General features: G+C 39.1%; 1 protein-coding gene across 1 annotated transcript in view; it reads right to left on the bottom strand.

The window, feature by feature from the left end:
* Positions 1-752: 752 nt before the first annotated feature.
* ADAM7 (ADAM metallopeptidase domain 7) overlaps positions 753-17,144 on the bottom strand; it is a gene marked incomplete at both ends in the record, with an annotated part of 47,062 nt that continues 30,670 nt past the window's right edge. Inside the window, 7 exon segments of the mRNA XM_079706754.1 lie at positions 753-797; positions 1,834-1,890; positions 10,342-10,413; positions 13,493-13,592; positions 14,179-14,284; positions 15,416-15,494; positions 16,631-16,711. Of these exon segments, the coding sequence (XP_079562880.1) occupies positions 753-797; positions 1,834-1,890; positions 10,342-10,413; positions 13,493-13,592; positions 14,179-14,284; positions 15,416-15,494; positions 16,631-16,711 (540 nt within the window).

Genomic DNA, 17,144 nt, shown 5'->3' with positions numbered 1-17,144 from the left:
TTGCACGGGAAGTGCTCAAACCCGTATATTGTAAGGATCTCAAAAGCTCTTCGTGGGAATTGTCTTTCTTCTCTGCTGGAGTCAATTTTCTGAAATTTTTGTAATGCTCTGACTTTTCTGTCAAGTTCTTAAGGAATTCTAAAAAATAAGGAATTTTGAATTAACTTCTAGTCATTTAGAATTAACAGGAGCATTTCATGTCCTCTTTGGCTGCCACCATAGGTTTAAGAAGGATTTTTGTAGTGAAAGTGACTATTCTTTTCCCTCTTTCACTGTCTACCTTTTAATTAACTAGTGGAATCTGATGTTTCCTGTACCGATTTCCTTGGCATCTCTGCAGGAGAGATGTTCATTTAAACCATAATTAATGGCAATTATGTCAGGTTCAAATTAAGATAAGTACTTTTATGTTCCCAAAGAAATAACCTGTTATAAGAGATGTTTTACTTCTTAGACTCAATGTTGTAATTTACTATCCTCTAAGTTTTGACTCTTTTTTTTAAGTAATTAGATTAATATTTTGTAAGAAAATACTAGAGCAAGAAGACTATTTTTTGTATTAAGCTAAGGAGCATTTGAAAAATGGTAGATTTTTTTGGTAGCTTATGTCTATGCCATTCTACAGGTAAATATTATAGAAGATGTTGTTTCTCTTCACCGTTTTCTGTCTGGATAAAAAACATTTGAAAAACTACCAGAATATGTGTAGCAAACATCTAGGGAAGGTTAAGAAGATCTTACATCCAGAATCCTCAGCCTAGCCTTGCACAGCCATTTTGGATATCCAATTTCAAGCTCTAAATAAAAAGAGATGGTTAAAAGTAAATTGTTTTCTGCAAAATCTATAAGCATGTTATATTTCATTTATATCTACTAATTACAGTAACCTCTCTGGATTCTGTTGTACTTCATTTATTTACATTTTCCCAGATCGCCTTAGCCATGGCTAATTAAGCCATCATTATAAAATAAAATCAACAAGCCTATCACAAAAGAAAGAAAATCATTTTATTTTTCAATACAAGAAGCCAGTTTGCTTGCACTAAGGAGCATCTATCTCTTTCTACTCCCCAGTATGAGACAGGTTCATCCTTGTGGAGTGGAAGGACCATTAGAAAAGTCTTTCCTTCTCCATCCCAACAGGGAAAGTGTATTGGGCAGTATTTCTAGTAAGAATGCTTTCTTGGGGAAAGCTTCACATTAACCCAGTACATTGTAGGGACTCAACAAAAGTCACTGAATGGATGAATGAAGGAATGAAAACAAAAACTCTGAAATGTAGCCAAACAATGCTCATTTTGTCTCCCTTTGGCAAAAATCACAATTTTTTGATAAATTTTCTGACATTAGACATAATAATTCAAAAGTGAAATCATCCCTCGGGCATAGTCAGTTATTGATTTGTAAGTGAAAACTTGGGCAAAGTTATCATGAAAAAAACTGTTCCATTAGAAAGGATACCTTTTCTATGATTACCAGTACTGCTATGTCCTTTAAAATACCTCATGAGAACCCATGGGTATGCATACTCTAGCCAAGAAAAGTTTGAGAAAGAAATTTTGTTTTTGTTGTTATTTCCAAAATATATTCAGACTCTGACACTGTTGAATTCTAGTTTGCTCCTTCAGTCAGGTTGAAAACTCTTGGACTAAAACATGCACTGCTGAAGTATCAGTTATAAATTTAAGCATATCAGAGGAAACAGTTTCAACCCTCCTTATCTTTTGATAAGAACAGAGGATCTCTCCAATCAATGAGTAGACAAAGAACACAAAAGGAGGCTAGGGTTTGAAAAATTTAAAAAGGAGGGAACCGTCTGTCACAGGAACCTACCACTTTGGCACTTGGATTGGGATCTGCGATTCCTCTTGGCTCTTTATTTGCAGGTTTCTATAATAAACACATGTTGTTGTGTCAGGAACCAAACCAGATTTCACACATAGGCACACATACACATGAGCACATATACACACAGACCACCTCTTTTTGATCCATGAGAAACCTAAGACTGTAAATCGCTAGGGAATGGAGGGGATGGGGGTGGGGTGAGGCAATGATAGTTCAGGATAAGTGAAGTTTTTTTTTTTTTTTTTACAACTTTATTAGAGTATAATTGCTTCACAATGGTGTATTAGTTTCTGCTTTATAACAGAGTGAATCAGTTATACATATACATCTGTTCCCATATCCCTTCCCTCTTGCATCTCCCTTCCTCCCACCCTCCCTAACCCACCCCTCCAGGCGGTCACAAAGCACCAAGCTGATCTCCCTGTGCTATGCGGCTGCTTCCCACTAGCTGTCTACCTTATGTTTGGTAGTGTATATATGTCCATGCCTCTCTCTCGCTTTGTCACAGCTTACCCTTCCCCCTCCCCATATCCTCAAGTCCATTCTCAAGTAGGTCTGTGTCTTTATTCCTGTTTTACCCCTAGGTTCTTCATGACTTTTTTTCCCCCTTAAATTCCACGTATATGTGTTAGCATACGGTATCTGTCTTCCTCTTTCTGACTTACTTCACTCTATATGACAGACTCTAGGTCTATCCACCTCATTACAAATAGCTCAATTTTGTTTCTTTTTATGGCTGAGTAATATTCCATTGTATACATGTGCCACATCTTTTTTATCCATTCATCTGTCGATGGACACTTAGGTTGTTTCCATCTCTGGGCTATTGTAAATAGAGCTGCAATGAACAATTTGGTACATGACTCTTTTTGAATTATGGTTTTCTCAGGGTCTATGCGCAGTACTGGGATTGCTGGGTCATATGGTAGTTCTATTTGTAGTTTTTTAAGGAACCTCCATACTGTTCTCCATAGTGGCTGTACCAATTCACATTCCCACCAACAGCACAAGAGTGTTCCCTTTTCTCCACACCCTCTCCAGCATTTATTGTTTCTAGATTTTTTGATCATGGCCATTCTGACCGGTGTGAGATGATATCTCATTGTAGTTTTGATTTGCATTTCTCTAATGATTAATGATATTGAGCATCCTTTCATGTGTTTGTTGGCAGTCTGTATATCTTCTGTGGAGAAATGTCTATTTAGGTCTTCTGCCCATTTTTGGATTGGGTTCTTTGTTTTTTTGTTACTGAGCTGCATGAGCTGCTTATAAATTTTGGAGATTAATCCTTTGTCAGTTGCTTCATTTGCAAATATTTTCTCCCATTCTGAGGGTTGTCTTTTGGTCTTGTTTATGGTTTCCTTTGCTGTGAAAAAAGCTTTGAAGTTTCATTAGGTCCCATTTGTTTCTTTTTGTTTTTATTTCCATTTCTCTAGGAGGTGGGTCAAAAAGGATATTGCTGTGATTTCTGTCATAGAGTGTTCTGCCTATGTTTTCCTCTAAGAGTTTGATAGTTTCTGGCCTTACGTTTAGGTCTTTAATCCATTTTGAGCTTATTTTTGTGTATGGTGTTAGGGAGTGATCTAATCTCATACTTTTACATGTCCCTGTCCAGTTTTCCCAGCACCACTTATTGAAGAGGCTGTCCTTTCTCCACTGTACATTCCTGCCTCCTTTATCAAAGATAAGGTGACCATATGTGTGTGGGTTTATCTCTGGGCTTTCTATCCTGTTCCATTGATCTGTCTTCCTGTTTCTGTGCCAGTACCATACTGTCTTGATTACTGTAGCTTTGTAGTATAGTCTGAAATCAGGGAGCCTGATTCCTCCAGCTCCATTTTTCGTTCTAAAGATTGCTTTGGCTATTCGGGGTCTTTTGTGTTTCCATAGAAATTGTGAAATTTTTTGTTCTAGTTCTGTGAAAAATGCCAGTGGTAGTTTGATAAGGATTGCATTGAATCTGTAGATTGCTTTGGGTAGTAGAGCCATTTTCACAATATTGATTCTTCCAATCCAAGAACATGGTATATCTCTCCATCTATTTGTTTTTTTTTTGTTTTTTTGCGGTACGCAGGCCTCTCACTGTTGTGGCCTCTCCCGTTGCGGAGCACAGGCTCCAGACGCACAGGCTCAGCAGCCATGGCTCACGGGCCCAGCCGCTCCACGGCATGTGGGATCTTCCCGGACCGGGGCACGAACCCGTGTCCCCTGCATCAGCAGGCGGACTCTCAGCCACTGCGCCACCAGGGAAGCCCTCTCCATCTATTTGTATCATCTTTAATTTCTTTCATCAGTGTCTTATAATTTTCTGTATACAGGTCTTTTGTCTCCTTAGGTAGGTATATTCCTAGATATTTTATTCTTTTTGTTGCAGTGGTAAATGGGAGTGTTTTCTTGATTTCACTTTCAGATTTTTCATCATTAGTGTATAGGAATGCCAGAGATGTCTGTGCATTAATTTTGTATCCTGCTACTTTACCAAATTCATTGATTAGCTCTAGTAGTTTTCTGGTAGCATATTTAGGATTCTCTTTGTATAGTATCATGTCATCTGCAAACAGTGACAGCTTTACTTCTTCTTTTCCAATTTGGATTCCTTTTATTTCCTTTTCTTCTCTGATTGCTGTGGCTAAAACTTCCAAAGCTATGTTGAATAAGAATGGTGAGAGTGGGCAGCCTTGTCTTGTTCCTGATCTTAGTGGAAATGCTTTCAGTTTTTCACCATTGAGGACAATGTTGGCTGTGGGTTTGTCATATATGGCCTTTATTATGTTGAGGAAACTTCCCTCTATGCCTACTTTCTGCAGGGTTTTTATCATAAATGGGTGTTGAATTTTGTCGAAAGCTTTCTCTGCATCTATTGAGATGATCATATGGTTTTTCTCCTTCAATTTGTTAATATGGTGTATCATGTTGATTGATTTGCATATATTGAAGAATCCTTGCATTCCTGGAATAAACCCCACTTGATCATGGTGTATGATCCTTTTAATGTGCTGTTGGATTCTGTTTGCTAGTGTTTTGTTGAGGATTTTTGCATCTATGTTCATCAGTGATATTGGCCTGTAGTTTTCTTTCTTTGTGACATCCTTGTCTGGCTTTGGTATCAAGGTGATGGTGGCCTCGTAGAATGAGTTTGGGAGTGTTCCTCCCTCTTCTATATTTTGGAAGAGTTTGAGAAGGATAGGTGTTAGCTCTTCTCTAAATGTTTGATAGAATTCGCCTGTGAAGCCATCTGGTCCTGGGCTTTTGTTTGTTGGAAGATTTTTAATCACAGTCTCAATTTCAGTGCTTGTGATTGGTCTGTTCATATTTTCTATTTCTTCCTGATTCAGTCTTGGCAGGTTGTGCATGTCTAAGAATTTGTCCATTTCTTCCAGGTTGTCCATTTATTGGCATAGAGTTGCTTGTAGTAATCTCTCATGATCTTTTGTATTTCTGCAGTGTCAGTCGTTACTTCTCCTTTTTCATTTCTAATTCTATTGATTTGAGTCTTCTCCCTTTCTTTCTTGATGAGTCTGGCTAATGGTTTATCAATTTTGTTTATCTTGTCAAAGAACCAGCTTTCAGTTTTATTGATCTTTGCTATCATTTCCTTCATTGCTTTTTCATTTATTTCTGATCTGATTTTTATGATTTCTTTCCTTCTGCTAACTTTGGGGTTGTTTTGTTCTTCTTTCTCTAATTGCTTTAGGTGCAAGGTCAGGTTGTTTATTCAAGATGTTTCCTGTTTCTTAAGGTGGGATTGTATTGCTATAAACTTCCCTCTTAGATCTGCTTCTGCTGCATCCCATAGGTTTTGGGTCATCGTGTCTCCATTGTTATTTGTTTCTAGGTATTTTTTGACTTCCTCTTTGATTTCTTCAGTGATCACTTCGTTATTAAGTAGTGTATTGTTTAGCCTCCATGTGTTTGTATTTTTTACAGATCTTTTCCTGTAATTGATATCTAGTCTCATAGCATTGTGGTTGGAAAAGATACTTGATACAATTTCAATTTTCTTAAATTTACCAAGGCTTGATTTGTGACCCAAGATATGATCTATCCTGGAGAATGTTCCATGAGCACTTGAGAAAAATGTGTATTCTGTTGTTTTTGGATGGAATGTCCTATAAATATCAATTAAGTCCATTTTGTTTAATGTATCACTTAAAGTTTGTGTTTCCTTATTTATTTTCATTTTGGATGATCTGTCCATTGGTGAAAGTGGGGTGTTAAAGTCCCCTACTATGAGTGTGTTACTGTCGATTTCCCCTTTTATGGCTGTTAGTATTTGCCTATGTATTGAGGTGCTCCTATGTTGGGTGCATAAATATTTACAATTGTTATATCTTCTTCTTGGATCGATCCCTTGATCATTATGTAGTGTCCTTCTTTGTCTCTTCTAATAGTCTTTATTTTAAAGTCTATTTTGTCTGATATGAGAATTGCTACTCCAGCTATCTTTTGGTTTCCATTTGAATGGAATATCTTTTTCCATCCCCTTACTTTCAGTCTGTATGTGTCTCTAGGTCTGAAGTGGGTCTCTTGTAGACAGCATATATATGGGTCTTGTTTTGTATCCATTCAGCCAACCTGTGTCTTTTGGTGGGAGCATTTAGTCCATTTACATTTAAGGTAATTATCGATATGTATGTTCCTATTCCCATTTTCTGAATTGTTTTGGGTTCGTCATTGTAGGTCTTTTCCTTCTGTTGTGTTTCTTGCCTAGAGAAGTTCCTTTAGCATTTGTTGTAAAGCTGGTTTGGTGGTGCTGAACTCTCTCAGCCTTTGCTTGTCTGTAAACGTTTTAATTTCTCCATCAAATCTGAATGAGATCTTTGCTGGGTAGAGTAATCTTGGTTGCAGGTTTTTCTCCTTCATCACTTTAAATATGTCTTGCAAGTCCCTTCTTGCTTGCAGAGTTTCTGCTGAAAGATCAGCTGTTAACCTTATGGGGATTCCCTTGTGTGTTATTTGTTGTTTTTCCCTTGCTGCTTTTAATATGTTTTCTTTGTATTTAATTTTTGAAAGTTTGATTAATATGTGTCTTGGCATATTTCTCCTTGGATTTATCCTGTATGGGACTTTCTGTGCCTCCTGGACTTGATTAACTATTTCCTTTCCCATCTTAGGGAAGTTTTCAACTATAATCTCTTCAAATATTTTCTCAGTCCTTTTCTTTTTCTCTTCTTCTTCTGGAAGCCCTATAATTCGAACGTTGGTGCGTTTAATGTTGTCCCAGAGATCTCTCAGACTGTCCTCAGTTCTTTTCATTCTTTTTTCTTTCTTCTGCTCTGCAGTAGTTATTTCCACTATTTTATCTTCCACGTCACTTATCCGTTCTTCTGCCTCAGTTATTCTGCTATTGATCTCATCTAGAGTATTTTTAATTTCATTTATTGTGCTGTTCATCATTGCTTGTTTCATCTTTAGTTCTTCTAGGTCCTTGTTAAATGTTTCTTGCATTTTGTCTATTCTATTTCCAAGATTTTTGATCATCTTTACTATCATTATTCTGAATTCTTTTTCAGGTAGACTGCCTATTTCCTCTTCATTTGTTAGGTCTGTTGGGTTTTTATCTTGCTCCTTCATCTGCTGTGTGTTTTTCTGTCTTCTCATTTTGCTTATCTTAGTGTGTTTGGGGTCTCCTTTTTGCAGGCTGCAGGTTCGTAGTTCCCGTTGTTTTTGATGTCTGTCCCCAGTGGCTAAGGTTGGTTCAGTGGGTTGTGTAGGCTTCCTGGTGGAGGGGACTAGTGCCTGTGTTTTGGTGCATGAAGTTGGATCTTGTCTTTCTGGTGGGCAGGTCCACGTATGGTGGTGTGTTTTGGGGTGTCTGTGGACTTATTATGATTTTAGGCAGCCTCTCTGCTAATGCGTGGGGTTGTGTTCCTGTCTTGCTAGTTGTTTGGCATAGGGTGTCCAGCACTGTAGCTTGCTGGTCGTTGAGTGAAGCTGGGTGCTGGTGTTGAGATGGAGATCTCTGGGAGATTTTCTCCGTTTGATATTATGTGGAGCCTGGAGGTCTCTTGTGGACCAGTGTCCTGAAGTTGGCTCTCCCACCTCAGAGCACAGCAATGACTCCTGGGTGCAGCACCAAGAGCCTTTCATCCACATGGCTCAGAATAAAAGGGAGAAAAAGTAGCTAGAAAGAATTAGTAGAAGTAGAAAGAAAGAAAGAAAGAAAGAAAGAAGAGGGAGGGAGGGAGGAGGGAGGGAAGGAAGGAGGGAAGGAAGGACAGAAAGGAAGAAGATAAAGTAAAATAAAATAAAGTATGATAAAATATAATAAAGTTATTAAAATAAAAAATAATTATTAATTAAAACAAACAAACAAAAAACCCGGAAGGATAGAACCCTGGGACAAATGGTGGAAGCAAAGATCTACAGACAAAATCTCACACAGAAGCATACACATACACACTCACAAAAAGAGGAAAAGGGGAAAAAATCATAAATCTTGCTCTCCAAGTCCACCTCCTCAATTTGGGATGATCCATTGTCAATTCATGTATTCCACAGATGCAAGGTACATCGAGTTGATTGCGGAGCTTTAATCCGTTGCTTCTGAGGTTGCTGGGAGAGATTTCCCTTTCTCTTCTTTGTTCTCACAGCTCTCAGGTCTCAGCTTTGGGTTTGGCCCCGCCTCTGCGTGTAGGTCGCCGGAGGGCGTCTGTTCTTTGCTCAGACAGGACGGAGTTAAAGGAGCAGCCGCTTCGGGGACTCTGGCTCACTCAGGCCGGGGGGGGAGGGAGGGGCACGGAGGCGGGGCGAGCGTGTCGCGTCAGAGGCCGGCGTGAGGTTGCACCAGCCCGAGGTGCGCCCGTGCGTTCTCCCGCGGAAGCCGTCCCTGGATGCCCGGACCCCGGCAGTGGCGGGCTGCACAGGCTCCCCGGAAGGGGGGCGTGCACAGTGACCTGCACTTGCGCCCAGGTCTCTTGGCCGGCGGCAGCAGCAGCCCCAGCGTCCCTGGGGTCCGCGCTTTTAGCCGCGGCTCGCGCAGGTCTCTGGAGCTCCTTTAAGCAGCGCTCTTAATCTCCTCTCCTCACGCACCAGGAAACAAAGAGGGAAGAAAAAGTCTCTTGCCTCTTCGGCAGGTCCAGATTTTTCCCCGGACTCCCTCCCGGCTAGCTGTGGTGCACTAACCCCCTGCAGGCTGTGTTCACGCCGCCAACCCCAGTCCTCTCCCTGCGCTCCGACCGAGCCAAGCCTCAGCTCCCAGCCCCGCCCGCCCCGGCGGGCGAGCAGACAAGCCTCTCAGGCTGGTGAGTGCGGGTCAGCCTGATCCTGTGTGCGGGAATCTCTCCGCTTTGCCCTACCCAGGTACGTGGGGAGTTTCTTGCCTTTTGGGAGGTCTGAGGTCTTCTGCCAGCGTTCAGTAGGTGTTCTGTAGGAGTTGTTCCACGTGTAGATGTATTTCTGGTGTATCTGTGGGGAGGAAGGTGATCTCTGCTTCTTACTCTTCCGCCATCTTCCCCGGACGTCCTAAGAAGTTTTATCAGAAGCCATGTTTCCTTGTTATCCTGGTTGTAACTCTCTCCAACAATATATTTGGTAAGAAGATTGCCAAACATTTTTCAAGTACTAGAGCTTTCATTCAAAAAAAAATCTCAGTTGAAATCCCAGTAAAACCAATTTATAAAAAGGGACTGTGCTGGTGGAGCAGGGCATGGGGAGATATGCTCATTCCGTGCCCCCCTGACTATACAGCACGTTCTGAGACCCTTTTGTGTGACAGGCAGATTCTGTGGCGCCACAGACAACACTCCCTTAATCACACCCTTCTAGCCATTGAACGATGCGTAATGAGAATTGCCGAATTTACAAAGATGTAGTTGAGAATCTTGGTGATTTCGGCGTCCAGTTCTGAATAAGAAGTGTTCTGTGTGACCTTGACGATACACGTGTAGATAAAGGTTCCAGTGGTACAGGTGCTCTTAGAAACCTGGTAATATCTCTTTTTTGGCTCCATGTTTCTCGTGCATGTGTGGGCTGATTTAGCCAATTTGTTTCTTTCTCATCAATATTTATTCAGGGAAGACACCTCCTCAGTTAGTGGAAAGCCCTCTGCTGATCAAGGCCTCTCTGGAAGCTGTCATTGGGTTTGACCCCTGAGAACCAGGGCTGGGACCAGGGCGAGGTGAGCAAGGCATTTGTCCCAGGAGCAACATTTAAGGGGTACAAACAAACTCTGTGATCACAATAAATAATACGTTAATGTGTTATTTAAAAAAAAAATCAGAACTAATTCCCAAGAATTCATGATGAGCACAGTCAATATTTTAAATAATGACAGTATCTGACTGTGTACTTACAAGAGTCACTGTGCTCTTTATCACCCTAATCCCAGCCCTGGTGAGAAGTAGGAAGTTCCTGTTTCTGCCTCAAGTCAGAGAGCCATGTTATATTGTTGGAAATTTTCAAGGAACCAATGAGTGGTTAAGTGGCACCAAGATTATTAGTGAAATGTACACAGACTAGCACAGCCAACAGAAAAGAGCCACGGCACCATACCAGCGTGATGTAGCGTGGACTCAAGAAACTGGCTGGAAGTCTCTCCAAGGACTCTGCAGGTCTTGGCTGATGAAAAGAGATACTCTTGACCTGCAGTTAGGGCTCAAACAAATATGACTATTTTCCAAGCCTACAAAATACATTTGCTTGTCGTCTCTAGGATACAGTCCTAGTAAATGTACAAATATTGAAACACACGGAGACAATATTCTTGCCTAGGTTGTTCTCTTGTGATGGATGAGTCTAACAACTTATCTGTAAATCAAGCATACATATAAGAGTGGGAGCTTCTTTACATGTTATGATATGAGTAGTTCAAGGTCAGTCTGTTAACTTCCAAATCTTAGAGTCTCTAATTGTCTGCATGCCTGAAATTCCACAACCAGGCACATCCCTTTGGACCTTGGAAGTCTTTGAGGATTTCTAGAACTTACTATTGTAATGCAGATGTACCCTGCTGAAGTTACCCTTTTTGAAGAGCTTTCTTTTAACCCCCAGTGGACATTAATACAACCAGGCATCATGGTTCAGTGGAAACAGGACCTAGGAGAGGCAATGGGTACCAGACAGAAAAGCTAACCAAATATCATTAATGTAACTGGGAAAGGACACCAAACACAGATCTTTTCCAAACCACAATTTTGCTGAGAACTGGCCTTTGATGGGTAACTAATGTATCAAACAGGAGTGAGCTAAATCATTATTATTCATATAACTTTATGACAAATAATACAAAAAACCTAAACAAGAGATTCAAGGACCCAAACTGTCCTATACAATCTACATTTATAATATATTATGCTATATGATTAATTAAATTCATTCATATATTTAACAAATATTTATTAAGCTCTTCTTCTAAGTTCCCCCATTTAACTAAAAATCCAAAAAGCCCTGAAGGATTTTGTATTCAATATAAATATGCCCCAGGCTCTATTTGAACCTCTGGTGACTATCTATCATTGATCATATGCTCAGGCTAACTCCACCTGAATCCTTTCTCTGGGAGTGCAACTGTTTTGCACATTAATTTAAAGAAAATGTAATTAGGAAAGTTACTGCGACAGTGCATGAGGCATAGTAGATATTTAACACATATTAAGTGCTAAATGTGTACCAAACACAGTACTAAGTGCATCTACATTCAGTTTCTTATTTAAACCTGATATTAGCATCCTGTGTTTTCATATCAGAAAATCTCAGTGCAAGCTTAAAAAATTATTACACAATATTTTCCTTTCATTTGCATGGACAATGAAGACTTGTTTTATTTGGGTCACCACTGGCATAATAAAATGTATGAATGGATAAAAATGATAAACCATATTAGCAGAGAAAGGGTAACTATACAGACATAAGTAAGAGAAGTTCAGTAAAAGCCTTTCTACTGTAATGTCATATACGTGTTCCTGGGGGTAGGGTGGAGCTTGTTCTGTAATATTGTGCAGTAAAAAGCACAGGGCTTATGGGACATGGAGAGTTGGGGTAAAGCATTCAAAATCTCTGGAGCCGTGGAGCAAGATTACCACTAACAACAACAAAAAAAAATCCTAATTTTAAAATACTAGCACCTTTATATTTTCATTGGCATTTGCATCTAACAATCAGTTCATACTTCCTTCAAGACTTAGGTCCTAGTGGGCAGTTTCATCGGTATATTATCGCAAATTCTTTCCTCACTGGTTAACTTTTTTAAAAGGATGCTTTTGTAGTTTCCTAACCAGCACTCACATTTTTTTTTTTTCCCCCACTGAGTCAAATGCTTTGGAAATCATAGCTATTGTTAAAGGTGCTGAACAAGCCACTGCTTGCAGGGACTTTTACAGGATTGTCAGCTTTTTTATTAGGTTTTCATATATTGCTATGGGTGTTATTTTAATAAACTTTTAATGTAAAAGATACACAAAGAAATGTACAAACAGAAAGTATGAGGTGGGTGAATTTTTTAAAATGAGCACCTATGGGTAACCGAACCCCACCCAGATCAAAACATAAAACTTTACCGTTCCCTCTGAAAATCTTCCCTGTGGTACGACTACCCTGACTTCTAGTACCATAGAGTAGTTTTGTCAGTTTGAATTTATATAAGTTGAATCATACAGTTTGCTTTTGGGTTTGGTGTGCTGTCAGAGTATGTGACAGTAAGATATCACATACAATAGTATGTTGTAAATGTCAGTAGTTCGTTTTTCCTTCTCTGTAGTGTTATTGGACATTCGTATTATTTTCACTTTTTGCAAATAATGCTGTTGGAACATTATTGTTGATGTTTTCCGATATACACATGTACACATTTCTGTTTGGTGTGTTCATAATGACAGGAATTGCTGGATTACAGGGAATGTGTATGATCATGTTTAGGGTATAGTATGAATTTTACCTATTGGTTGTACCATTTAAAGTTTCATTAGCTTTTATGAGAGTTTTTACTCTCTATATCCCCACTAATAATTGGCATTGTTGCCCTTATTCATTTTTAGTCATTTCTTGGGAAAATACAATACAGATAAAAAACACACACAAAACAGATTCATGGCTTAATGAACCATTTAAGGTAAATATCCTTGCAATCACTGCACTGATTAAGGAATGAAACTTTGCCATTTCAAGTTTCCTATTGTTACTGTCACCCACTTCCTCCCCCAAAATTAGCCACTTTCCCAACTTAAAATAATGACCTCCTCCTTGCATGTGATTATACTTTTACCTCCGAATATTTATCTCTTAACACTATCATTTAGTGTTGTACATTTTAAATTTTTTACGAGAAAAAGATTTTTCCCAGTATTTTTCTGATACTGATCTCTAATAGAATTTTATTTTGAGAACATATTTTGTATGACCCCAATTCTTTTAAATTTATTAAGATTTGTTTTATATCCCAGAATATGATTTATGCTTGTACATTTTTCCAGTCATGCACAAATTAGTATTTTATTTAACCAATATATTCTGCTCTGAAATAGTGTCTTGGTGTGTTTGAGTCCTGCCATCCTCTCCTTCCCCACCTGTCAGCGGAAGATTATTGGTGTGGAATCATGTTAGACTATTCTGCATTTCCCACCTCACTTAGCTTAGGGATAGTTCCACTTCAGACATACCTACAACTACTTTTTAAATTGATTAACTAGTGCAAATGATATTTTCTTACATGTAGGGGGTGACTATCAGGTAAGATGGACTCAGTCCTTGTCTGCTGCTCATCACCAAAGTATCCTTTATTCTCCACTCCTAGGGTTTCTCTCGGTGGGCTGTCAAGAAAGGAATTGAATGTTGATACCAGCTAAAGTATGAGGTAAGCCTGTGGTTAATATTAAATCATCTCGGAGATTTTTTAAAGACTGATAATCGTGTTACACTCTATAACAATTAAATCTGATGGAGGAATCAAATTTAGTATTTTTTTAAATCCCTTTTTAAAAAAAAATTGGAGTATAGTTGCTTTACAATGCTGTGTTAGTTTGTGCTGTATAGCAAGGTGAATCAGCCACGCGTATACAAATATTCCCTCTTCCTTGGATTTCCTTCCCATTTAGGTCACCACAGAGCATTGAGTAGAGTTCCCTGTGCTATACAGTCTGTTCTCATTAGTTATCTATTTTATATATAGTAGTATATGTATGTCAATCCTAAATCTCTTTTGATTCCAGTGTGCAAAAGTTTGGGAGTCACTGGGATAAACATTTCAATGAAAGCGAAGTGTGTAAAAGCTTGACTTATTACTACTCTTTCTTGGTCTTCAGTAAGAGGCTTATACTTTTCTCCCATCTCTATGGCCATAAAGCTTACATAGTCTCAGTCATGGTCCCCTTCAACACACAGAGAATACAGACATACCTTTGAACTTGCTTCAACTTAATACATTTTTTGTAATGAATTAATACTATGACAACCACAGCACCAGTAATAACCAGGAATGGCACAACCACCAGGGTGGAGATATCTGTAACATTAAAACACATGAACTTCAGCTAGGACATCAGCTTTAGGACAATAGAATATTAACATTTAACTGAGCTGTTACAATTCTGCTTCTTCCTTCCTTAAAGGGCTTTAATTCTCCCTCCACCGTTTTTTTTTTTGTTGTTGTGGTACGCGGGCCTCTCACTGTTGTGGCCTCTCCCGTTGCGGAGCACAGGCTCCAGACATGCAGGCTCAGCAGCCATGGCCCATGGGCCCAGCTGCTCCGCGGCATGTGGGATCTTCCTGGACCAGGGCACGAACCCGTGTCCCCCGCATTGGCAGGCGGACTCTCAACCACTGCGCCACCAGGGAAGCCCCGGTTATTTATTTATTTATTTATTTTAAATTCATGCTCATGCCTAATTCGAAATTTTCTGCTATTTCTTTTTTTTTTCTTTTCTTTTTTTGAAGATGTTGGGGGTAGGAGTTTATTAATTAATTAATTTATTTTTGCTGTGTTGGGTCTTCGTTTCTGTGCGAGGGCTTTCTCTAGTTGTGGCAACCGGGGACCATTCTTCATCATGGTGCATGGGCCTCTCACTATCGCAGCCTCTCTTGTTGTGGAGCACAGGCTCCAGACGTGCAGGCTCAGTAGTTGTGGTTCACGGGCCTAGTTGCTCTGCGGCATGTGGGATCCCAGACCAGGGCTCGAACCCGTGTCCCCTGCATTAGCAGGCAGATTCTCAACCACTGCGCCACCAGGGAATCCCCCCGGTTATTTTTTTAAATAAAGTAAAAGGCCAAAACATTGCACAACTTATTATCTGTATTAACAATTAACACTCCACCCAAGATTCCATTGTGTTTAAGGGAATCACAGTCAGCAGGAAAAGTTGGATTATCAGTTATTGACTATAGAAAAGGCCTTACTGTGTTACGGGTTCTTAGAAGAACTCATCCAAATTTAACTAGAAGGAGATACGTTCATTTTAAAAAGAAAGTTTAGTAAATTCAAACTTGGGTATTTAAATATCCGGCGTACCAAGAAGACCATACAAATCCATACAGAAATACAACAAATGTGTAGTAGACTTAGAATATAAGCAAAAAGCATTCTCACTGGCGAGGCTTTTGATATATGAAAGATATTATATTAATCTAGGATGCTCACTGGTAACATTTAAGGTTTCCTCCCATTCCGCAGATGCCTGTACTGCCTCACACTGGCACTCAAGTTCACCGTCATCCACCTGGAAGAGCCATAAATCATAATTCATCAAATGGCTGACGTAAGTTGTGTTTCGCCGCTCATTTAGCTTAGTGCCAGCTCTACATCAAACACCCCCCCCCAAAAAATACACACACCCACACACTCATGAACTTTTTATTGATTAATTAACTAAACTGCATACCAAAATCAGTGTTGGGAAGAATAAGCAAACAAAATACAAGGAGCAGCTATCTTTGAAGATGGCCTTGGAACAAGAGAATGATCCCGACAAATTCAAAACCAGATGAGCCAGATAGTTTGACTTATTTTTCCAGAAGCCATAAATCTTATTAAATGAACAGCCCAGCTAGAGCTGGACGTGTCATAGCCAAAGAGGAGACTCTAACTAGGCTTAGTAACAGTGAGATAATATTAACGTGGGAGAAAAGTGATGGTATAGTGTTTAGTCCATCAAAGAGCGTTGTGTAATGGTTAAGATCACACACTCTTTCTGTATTGAATTCTCAGCTTTTCCTTGCACATACCATCAGTGTGACTGGTTCGCCGTCTCTAAAAGTGGGCATAGAAATAGTACTTATCTTTTGATGTTGTCTTGAAGCTTTTAATATTTAATATATATGTAAAATAATTGAAAGAGTATAACTCTATATACGTGTTACTGATTAATTTGGCTTAGGAAAGATATTACCCACACATGCAAACTGCTAGGTACTGCTAGTATTGGACAGTGTTAAATGAATGAAAAAAATTGCTTTTATTGTTTTTCTCAGAAGCTTTAGGCTAATGTTGATATTGGTGTAATTTAACTGTAAGTGAAATTATGATAGATCCAATGTTAAACTTCAGGTTTAAACTTCATTCGTATGTAAGCTCCTGGGTTTCTAGATTACCAGTCCAATGATAAGACATATACTTGCAACACCGGCATTATCTATGTATAGTACTTGGTTTGGCTTTTGGATCAATATTATTGATGATACATGAAAAAAATGGATCCCCAATGCATATTTGATTTAAAGATCACTATACATACATATATACATACATACATACACGCTCATGCACACACCTGCGCTTATACATGGGCTCAGGAATGAAGTCTTGTGTAAATAAATGACTGGTAAGACACTTATTTTAAAAGGAGTCAAACCTTACAGAATTTTCATTGTGCTGAGAGGAGCAGTCGGTTGAATTGTAGGCCTGTGCAGTAGTCACACATTCACCCTTGCTGCACGCCTAGAAATGAAGTCACCAAGGTGAATTAGAATTACTTGCTCTTAGAATTTGCGTCATTTGTTCTATTGTGAAAAACCACATGTAGAATCTTCTGTGGAAGAAGAAATCCTCTATAAATATTCGATGGTTATTTGAAATGTGTATTGCACGTTCAAATACTGTTGTATACAAACGTTAATTATTATAATGTCTATGTCCTTATTAATTCTTCAAATGTTAATCTATCAAAGATTCCACCACTGTAATTGCAGCAATTTCTTCTATTACTTCTATCAGGTTTTCTTCTGGTTTGATAAGGATCCATGATTGTTTTATTTCACAGTTGCTGGTTGAGCATTTTGTCAAAATCAATTAATCTTCTTATTTATACTTATTACTTTTGTTTTAAATTATGCTCGTTTTGGGGGGTAAGTGGTTTTTTTTTGTTGTTGTT

This window comes from Hyperoodon ampullatus (genome assembly GCF_949752795.1).
Source record: "Hyperoodon ampullatus genome assembly, chromosome: 6".
NCBI lineage: Eukaryota > Metazoa > Chordata > Mammalia > Artiodactyla > Ziphiidae > Hyperoodon > Hyperoodon ampullatus.
Note: the sequence above shows the minus strand (reverse complement) of the source record. Positions and strands in the feature narration are given on the sequence as shown.